Source organism: Macadamia integrifolia, chromosome 8, assembly GCF_013358625.1.
Source record: "Macadamia integrifolia cultivar HAES 741 chromosome 8, SCU_Mint_v3, whole genome shotgun sequence".
Classification (NCBI taxonomy): domain Eukaryota; kingdom Viridiplantae; phylum Streptophyta; class Magnoliopsida; order Proteales; family Proteaceae; genus Macadamia; species Macadamia integrifolia.
The window spans coordinates 21,950,094-21,960,221 of NC_056564.1; the positions used below are offsets into that span (position 1 = coordinate 21,950,094).

The window sequence follows — 10,128 nt, forward strand, 5'->3', positions numbered from 1 at the left end:
GGGGGGGGGGGGAACGAAAAGAGAAGGAAACAAAATTCCTCCTACTCACCATGAAAGGGAAGCTCCCTATGTTTTTCTTGATGACATATATCTTATTGTGCAAAAGGTTCTTTGAACAGCCTGTCAAGGTAGCCAAGTTTTTATAGCAGACATAATTGTGTTGTGCCATGTAGAAGGGGTGGACAAAAAGAGAAGGAAACAAAATTCCTCCTACTTGCCATGAAAGGGAAGCTCCCTATGTTTTTCTTGATGACATATATCTTATTGTGCAAAAGGTTCTTTGAACAGCCTGTCAAGGTGGCCAAGTTTTGATAGCCCACCTAGTTGTGTTGTGCCATGTAGAAGGGTGATGTGGCAATCCTATCTTTGGAAGGATGGGATCCTTTATGTACTATCTGCTTGTAAAATTTCAGTGACACCCTCCAAACAATACATTTGCCTTCCCCCTGTATTTTCGGCCATCCCTTTGTTTTCGATTTTTTTTTATTTATTTTTTATATGGCCTTCCAGAGCTCTATTTTACCATGTTGCCAAATGTTGTCATGGTCAAACTTGATCCATGAATAGGGGACCTTGAGGCCTAACTGGTCACAGAAATTCGGCCCTCTTCATTTGCCATGTGCATAGTTTTTAAGGCGCTGTTAAGTCATCGCCTTACCAACGCCTTGGCTCTGATGCGGTCTAGAGATGGTAAGGCAGTGCTCTTCCTTACGTGAATTAGCGCATTATAGCGCATTATGGGTTTTTTTTTTTAACATATTATAAAATTACTTGATGAAGATTTGAAATATAGATTTTTTATTGATAGGTGTATGGTTTTGTTAACACTTGAGATATATGGGATCAGCTTTACTCCACCAAAAATAACCAAAACAAACAAAACAAAAATACGATTCACAAATAGGGTTTGGATTTTGTCAAGGGTTTTAAAAAAGGGCTTTGAGAAGCAATCAAGGAACAAGGAAGAACCATTGATCCAGGTGACCATTTTGCTCTGGCAACGGTGAGCTTCATTCTTCTTTAACAGGAGTAGAAATATAGTGAATGACCTTAGGGCTTAGGCACTCATTTTGGCATCATAAAGGTAAGTATAATAAATACTTGTATTTTTTGTCTTATTTTCTTTATATTTATAATTTTGTTTCATAATTATGTATTTATATTATATGTTAATATGATTGATGATTGATGATTGATGATTGATGATTGATGAAAATGAACTTAGTTTATTCACTTTATTGATTTGTTTTCTTGATGAATATCTTACATTAGTATGAATTTGAACCTTTAATATTTATTTAACATATGACTAATAGGATTCAACTAGGATTTGAGCCAAATAGATTGGTTTTATAAAAAAATTACACAAGAACGCTTTAATCGATAAGGCGACGCTTTATGCCCGCTTTATCGCTAAGGCGCTCTGAAAGACCCTCAAACGTCTTCGTCACCTTACCCCCTTAAAAACTATGGATTCAACAGGGTGGGGATTACGAACCCTGTCCTCAGGTTCCATGGGACTTGGAACCAAGGGGAGAGAGCCCAATTGAATTTTCTGCCTCTAGTTCTATCACACGACTGTTGGACTCGAAAGGTAGAAGAAGACTCCATTTGGTATTTGCATATAAGGCCTGACCTTTTAAGAACTATACAGAACTCCTCTCCTTCCTGATTTTATTCTGTTTTGTCCCACAATTGTTTATATATCAGAAAATCCTTAATTCCTTAAATTCATTTCTGTCTTACCACTATCTTTACTGAAATTACGATTTCATCCTTCCTCTTCCAATTTAATTACTTTTAGGTCTTCGATTCTGTTTTCCCCTTCGACCTGAAACTGTTCCAGAATTTACAGAATTGCCACCATATGATGCAATTAATAGTGTCCAATCAGGGCATTTAGGCCTGGAATACTTGATTCTGGCCTATGGTTCAATTCAATGGACCTTGGTTGGGCCTTTTATTTTTGGGTTTAATAATGTAATGGACCTCTTTTATACGCCCAAAATTTAGGATTTAAGGGGGTACACGAGATTAAGTATATCATTAGGATTGCGCGAGTCCCATGTGCTGTTTAACAAGTTAATTTAGTCTAGAAAGAGTCTTTCTCAGTTAAGTATTTTGTGTCTCAATGTTTAGGTCAGTTTCCTTTTTAGTTAGCAACCTTCTTTTATTTGTTTCAGTTTTCAGTTTTCTAGAAGATGAAGGTAAGATTGGGTCAACATTGAGTTACTAATTTGGATTAATATTTTGCTAAAAGGACTGCTCAATCTGGCTTTAGAAACTCCATAAGTTCTAGAAAGTTTCCATTTCAGATTCTTTGGTTCTCAAGTTTAGGAATTTAGGAATTTTCTAATTTGTGAGTTGTGTTAAGACTTAAGAATAGGAAGTTGAGGGGTTAATTAATCTATAAAATAGTGATCTGATATGCTATGTAATGGAATGAGTTAAGGTTTAGTTTTATTTTGAATTAGGGGTTGGTGGCCCCTCTCTCTCTCTTCTAAAATTACGGAACAACCCCTTATCTTCTCTGTCCTCTCTCTTAAGCCCACTATAACAGATCCTTCTTTTGATCTGCATTATTTCGTATCAAAGCCAAAACCTGGCTGTACATACCATGCATCCTACCCTTTTGTTTGTTATCCACCAACAGATTCAACTTATGAAACAGAACATGCGAAATGTTGAAGCAAATCTCAAAGAGACTTAGTAACAATGCAAGGAATTCTAGAACCAATTGCTGGTCACATCTGATTGTATGGACTCTTCCTTCGGCAAATTGATCTCAATCGTTGAGCAAAGGGTGGAAGAGCCACAAGAAGAGCCAACAATGATGGGAGATGATATGACACCATTGATCTTTGAAAATCAACTTGTGGAGGAGAATAAATCGGTTGATCTCGAGTGAACCGGTCAATTTTATATTTCCAAGTTGCTACTTCAACAAAAATCTTTGTGTTGCAGATTTTGTACCATTGAATCGTGGTCTAATTGATGATTTCATATAATCAATGATGGAAGTCAAACAATTGATACTAATTCTCCTGTTTTACAAAACTCGTGGTCGAGTTTTTCTCAACACTGGGGAATTGATGAAGTTAATAGTGTCCAATTGTTTCAATACTTTACTTTGGCATATGGTTCAACTCTATAGGCCTTGCGCCTTTTATTTTTTAGTTTATCAATGTAATGAGGCTCTTTTATAATCCCAAAACTTAGGATTGTGATTAAGAATATAAATAGGATTGTGTGGGTCCCATGTGCTATTAAGTAAGTTAATTTAGTCTAGAGAGTCCTTAGTTCAGTATTTATTGACTTAATGTTTAGGTCAGTTTCCTTTCAGTTAGCAACCATTTTTTATTTGTTTCTAGTTTGGAATAGTTTCTATTTTCAGTTTTCTAGAAGATTAAGGTAAGATTGGGTCTGTATTGAGTTACTAATTTGGGTTATTTCTATTTTGTTATAGGACTGCTCAATTTGGTTTAGAAACTCCATAAGGTCTAGAAAGTTTCTATTTTCATATTCCTTGGTTCTCAAGTTCAGGAATTTAGGAATTTTTCTAATTTATGAGTTGAATTAAGAATAGAAAGTTGAGAGGTTAGTTAATCTATAAATTAGTGGCCTGATATTCTTTTTTATGGATTGAATTGATAATGGAATGAGTTCGGGTTTAGTTTTATTTTGAAGTAGAAGTTGGTGCCACTCCTTGCTCCTTTACTCTCTTTTTCTTAAATCACTGTTCACGTTACTATCCACAGCCCCCGGAACAGCCCCTTATCTTCTCTTTTTCCTTCTCTTATCCACTCTCTTAAGCCCAATACAACAGATCTTGCTTTTGATCTGCATTACTATATCTTTCACTTCAGTTGTTTACCATTTTGTTTGGCCCATAGCAACATGGCCAACCCCTTTGATGTTGACAGTACATGTGTGATAGCCACGCAATAATCAATTACTGGATTTTCCCTCGGGTAATTCTGCTGCAGGTTCCCCACCCCAAAAGAAAAAAACTAAAAAAATTAAGATATTGAATAAAAAAAAAATATTCAACAAACTTCAAAAGCATTGGAAACTAAGTCCTCAGTATGAATGCTAATCCCCAAAAAATAACCTTTTTATGTAAACAAAATTATGAAGATAGTAATACTAAGTAAACAGCGTACCTTAATTGTTGCCACGAGGCCCAGCCTGTAGCACAAAAATGCATATTAACACCAGTTATATTTTCTGCTAACTTCATTTGACAAAAATGTCTTACCAATATCAAAATAATGGCATTCAAACATATCTGGACACAATCTTGAGCAAGCAATTGTATCATGATACTACATCCAGCTATGACATCATGCTCACTTTGTATAATATATTTTCTTAGCAATTTGATCTTCTTGTCACACACAACAGGCATTTTGAGCACATAAATCACAAGAACATTACTGATCAAGCTACCTTTACTAGTTCACTTGGGAGAGGAAGAGGTGGATCAAATCATGGACGTCAAGGTAATGGCACCAATTGGAATGCAAATTCTGGTTTATCCAATTTCTCTGGTAATCTTGACTAGCCAAATAATCATGGCCGTGGTCGAGGTAGCGGTGGCCAGAATTTTCAAAACAATCAACCTCGTGTTAATTGTCATATTTGTGGAAAACCTCACCATTCAGCTTTGAACTGTCATAATCATTTTAACAAGGCTTCCAAGCTGCAACATGTAACATCTTCTTTTGCAATTTTTTGTCTCACTGAATTCCTGGTATCCAGATACTAGCTCAGCGAATCATATGGCCTTTGATTCTTCCATCATGACACAGATTAGATTACTCTAGTTCTAACCAAATTAGCGTTGGAAAATGTGCTGAATTACCTATTCAAGGAGTTGGTAAGGTTCCACTCGGTGTTGGCTCTCACTATATTGTTCTTCATAATGTTTTACAAGTGCCTACAGTACAGAAGAATCTTCTCTCTGTGGCAGAGTTTTTTTACAATTGTGTATTTGAGTTCAATGCTACTGGTTTTGTTATTAATAATCGGCAGACTGGGGGAATCCTGCTAAAAGAACAAAATAGGGCAGGGCTCGGCAGTACCAATGACTTCTCCAAATGCATTTTTGGCTGGTGATAATGCTTCCCTGTCTATTTTGCATGATAGGTTGGGTCATCCCAACCATAAGCTGCTCTCTTTTTTTTTCAGAGAGAAAAATCATTATTATATTCAAGAAATATTTAATAAAGTTTGTTCAAGCTGTTTGTCTGTGAAAAAGCTCAAACGCTTCCTTTTACTTTATCTTCTTCGGTCAGTTCAAGACTTTCGGAATTGCTTCATATGGACATTTGTCGAGCAGCTCCTGTTATTACTAGAACTGGTCACTCTTATTTCTTTTGGTGGTGGATAGTTTTTCACGGTTAATAGGATATTTCCTTTATTTCGAAAATCCGATTCACTTGAATGCTTTGAGAATATTAATTGTGAAAATCAATTTCACACTACTGTTAAATCTGTTCGAAGTGATAGTGCAAGTGATTTCACGATCACCCATTTTCCAATTTATTATAGAAGCATGGTATATTACATCACCCACTCACTCCAAAGTAGAATGGGTTGGTCAAGAGGAAAATACAGCCAGTGATTGAAACTGTACTCTCTTTATAATTTCATGCTTCGCTTCCAAAGCATTTTTGGCATGATGCTTTTCAAACATCAACTTATATTGTTAATCAACTTCCAACCCTAGTTTTGGGCAGGTGATCACCATTTGGGATCCCTTTTCAGCATAATCCAACCTACGGCCACTTTATTAACTTTGGATCTACGTGTTATACTCTATTGCAAGATGAACTAGATCCACAAACTAAAGCATGTGTGTATTGGCTATGGTGTCAATTCCAAAGGAATGAAAGGATATAATTGCTCGGATCCTCACACAGGATGTGTTTATCCCACCATGTTATCTTCGATCAAAATAATTTTTTAATATGTTGGTCACTCATCCTCTATTTCTCCTGAACATTTTCAACTATGGTTGGCACCTTTAGATTGTGATGAGGTTGTCTTGGTTTCTCCTAAATCAGCTCCTTTAACCACCATTCTATCACCACCCCTATTCAAATTTGTTCTCCACATCCCATTCCTCCTCCTCCATCATCTACACCACTCCCAACATCAGCACCACCTGTTCTTTGTCCTCACCTCAACTCACCTTTTCTCCTACACAACATATCCTGCCCCTCTGCTGAACCTTCAGCCTCATTGCAACCCTCTCTAGGATGACACTTGGTTCGAAACTGGTAAAACAAAACCCAAAGGTATTTTAGTGAGACTTTTAGTCCTGTTGTTAAGCCTTCCACCAAAGGTATTTTCTTCTATTGCAATTTCCTTTCGTTGGTCCGTTCATCAACTTGATTTGAAAAACGCTTTCCTGCATGGTTTTCTCTCTGAGGATGTGTAAATGCGCCAACCTCCAGCTTTTCTTGATCCTACCTGAACCACACGTGCATGCAAGTTGTATAAAGCTTGGTATGGTCTCATCCACACGCATGGTTCACTAGTTTCAGCCATTTCTTGTTTAAGCTTGGGTTTATTTGCAGTAAACCTGATCCTTCCATGTTCACTTCGCCATATTTGACCATTTTATTAATCTTTTACCATACATGACTGCTTTTTTAACGATATGATCTAACACCAATGCTCTTCAATGGCTTAGTTCTGTTCTTGGTACTCAATTGACATAAAACACCTTGGTCCTGTCGTTATTTTTGGGTATGGAGGTGCATCGAACTTGTGACTTTATTGTTCTCAATCAGACCACATATCTTATGGACTTGCTGAAACTGATCAATATGTTAAGTGCCAAGCCAATTTCCACTCCAGTGGCTCATGGGTCTCATCTCTCCATACATATTGGTGAACCTCTCACTGCTCCTACTCTTTATCATAGTGTGGCCAATGCCCCTAAAATACGCAACCATGGCTCAACCAGAGATATCATTTGTCGTTACCCATGTGTGTCAGTACATGCAAGCCCCTAAATCTGTTTATTTTGCAGCTACTTGAAAATTACTCTTACTTTGGGCATCCAGTTTTGTCCTTCAACATCATTACAGCTTTGAGCCTTCTTGGATGCAGATTGGACCAGTCACAATTGATCCTGATAATTGCCACTCCATCTTTGTTATGTGCACTTTTCTTGGTAGAATATTGCAAGGGGCTCTAAGAAGCAACCTATAATATTCAAGACCAGTGCCAAAGCAAAGTATTGTTATCTCTCATTCACAGCTTCTAATTTGGCTTGGGCTAATGCAGGAATAGATTACAAGAAACTAACCCCCACAATTTATAAACCCCAAACAATACAAATAACACCATCAAATAAACCCCCAAGGATACAATACCCATACAAAATCAAAACCAGCCCAAAACCCAACCCGATAGGAGAGAGAGACCTGCTATAGAGCTGGAGAGAGAGAGGTGCGGCCAGGTCTGTAGGGCTCCAATTGAGCTGCACTTAGGCATAGTCCCTAGGGAGGGTACAAAAACCTAAAAAAATGAAAGACTTCTGATAGCCAGATGTTGAGATAATTACCTTCTTGATTTTCAGACCTAGGAGAGAGAAAATTGAGAAGATTCTTCAAGAACAGGAACTCTTTGATGATCGATTATGGCTCTTGTACTGTTGGACAGAATCGGCTCTTCTTGCAGGCTGATGGCAATAACAGTGAACAATGGAAAGGAATTGAATGCTGAAAACAAGAAGAAACAAGGGAATGTGGGGGAGGAAGTGGCTATCTCAGCCTGGGCTTCTCACCCACAGCTATCTCAGTTGCTCTAAGCATTCAATTGCAAACTTTCTTTCATTCAAATCTGAAATTATGAGTACATATGCCCCTCTATTTAAGGAGGGCAGATTAGCAATCCTATCATAACTAGGAGCTAGTTTCCAAATAGGACTAGACACTCCTAGCAGGACTTTGACTCATAATAGGACTAGGATTATAACTCCAACATGGAGTAGGTAACTAACTAGTCATTAACTATTAGGGAAACCTAAACTGACTAAAACTGAAATAACAAAGAAAATAGACTCAAAACAGGACTCTAACTAAATTAATGAATTAAATCTCGCTTTCCTACTTTCTACCCATATTTTGGGCAATTAAAGTGGCCCATTACAAATAAAACTCATGGGATCAGAGGCCCAACACATACATAACCCAATCCAAGGCTTATTTGCAACAAAATAAGCCCATTAAGTGACTTATCTGCATCATGGGTGTAATACCTTTTACGTGATTTTGGTCTCTTTATTCACTCTCCACCTCTTTTGTTCTATGATAATTTGTCTGCTACCCATCTTGCTGCAAATCATGTTTTCCAAGCTCATACCAAAGTTACATAGAAATTGACTTATCATTTTATTTGTGAATAGGTTGTCTATGGTTGACTTTTTCGTTTTGTTCCCAACCAAGACCAGATCACTGATATTTTCACTAAAGGCTTATTCACACCTCACTTCTAATTTCTTTGGTCCAAGCAGATTGTGGCTTCTTCCCCCAATCAACTGACATGGAAATAGAGATACAATATGTTTTGTAAAGAACCCTATAGACGGAGAGATGGCTGAGTGGTTGATAGTTCTGGTCTTAAAAATGCAGCTATGGATACATTTCTTATGTATCCAATTGATTCTCTTTAATGAAAAGATCCGATTGCAACTACAAATATGGAATTCAAAGAGTATTTATTTCTATTCAAATTTAAAAGAAATAATTTATTTGGAATGACCCACAGTTCATCTTATATGCATCAAATAGCAGTGGTAATTCCTGGGAAGAACCAATATTTCAAATTCAATACGGATGATTTAGGGTTCTTCGTTATATGCAGCGAAACATTATTAATGCTGACAGGGTCATAAAGTCTCATTAATTTGAATTGCACCCATCAGAACCAAAATAATGACGTTAAAAATAAGCAACAACTTTGCAGATAAAACCAAATACCCAAATTTCAGAAACTAATAACACCACCACCAATGATTATACGGATCCAATTCCATAATTCTTCAAGTATAAATGTTCTTTTACTTTCAAGATTCATTATCACAAAATTTGAAAACACAAGGTTCCAAATCAAATACGATTGAATAAGGGCTAGACAAAAGCGAGATTGCAAACAAGCATACCTGTCGGACATGGTAGCAATGGTTTTGAAGGCGAGTATGAGCGATCGATCAGGATTCGAACCTCGATTCTGCCAGCGTCCGAGAGAAGAAGAGAGGAAGTCACCGGAAGCGCCGTTAGGCTTAGAGATGACGGTAGAAAGGCCACCGTCGGTGAGGAGAGGATTAGAAGGACCACCGACACGGACAGGATCGTTGTCTCCGGACTCGTTAGCGAAGGTTCTCCACTCGGAGGTCTCATCGATAGAGTGGGCTTCAAGAACGAGACCACATTCAGAACAAACGGTGTCGCCGGCGGAATGATCGAAAACCACCTCTGTGTTTTTCTTGCAATCGGAACAGTACACATCCATTATCGATAGATCGAAGAGTTTCTGAAAGATCGCTTCTGTGATTCGATTCCGAGAGATCTGATGAAGGGATTCTGAAAGTCCGACAGGAGAGGATTATCGAAACTTGTTGGTTCGAAATCGAAGTAACGAACAAAACAAAACGCTTCGTCCCCTAAACGAAATAAATGCTGGGGCAAAAAAGGGGGGATACAGTTGGTATTTCTTATTTACATTGAGGAGTGAATAGGAAAAGCACGTGCCTTTGAGCCTTTAGGGATGTTCGTCTCTTGGAGCCCACGATCTGACCATTAACGTTGAGAAGCTAATTTGATCAGGTCCAGCCGGATTGCGAATCTGATTCAACCAGAATCAGCCGGAATCAATCTGAACCATTGGTTCAATTCCAATTCCAATTCCAATTCCAATTCCAATTCCAATTTCAATTTCAATTTCAATTTCCAGTTGTTGAAACCCAGGACTAGGACATACACCCAGTAGTTGACATGACAAGTAAACCTGCCTCAGCCAGTTAGCCAGGGGGCCATGACTTTTTTGTATAAAAGTTTGAGTGAGAGTTGCTAAGAAATAGCTACTTGCCATCGGGCAGAAATCTTGGATTAG

At 37.8% G+C, this 10,128-nt stretch overlaps 1 protein-coding gene across 1 annotated transcript; it reads right to left on the minus strand.

Annotated features, from left to right (window-relative positions):
• Window positions 1-4,163: 4,163 nt before the first annotated feature.
• LOC122085929 (transcription initiation factor IIB-like) lies at window positions 4,164-9,685 on the minus strand (the record flags this gene model as incomplete). Its single annotated transcript, XM_042654554.1, is given in 2 exon segments — window positions 4,164-4,188; window positions 9,179-9,685. Coding segments are annotated over 2 exon segments (375 nt in total), but the record flags the coding sequence as incomplete, so codon positions are not given.
• Window positions 9,686-10,128: the final 443 nt, after the last annotated feature.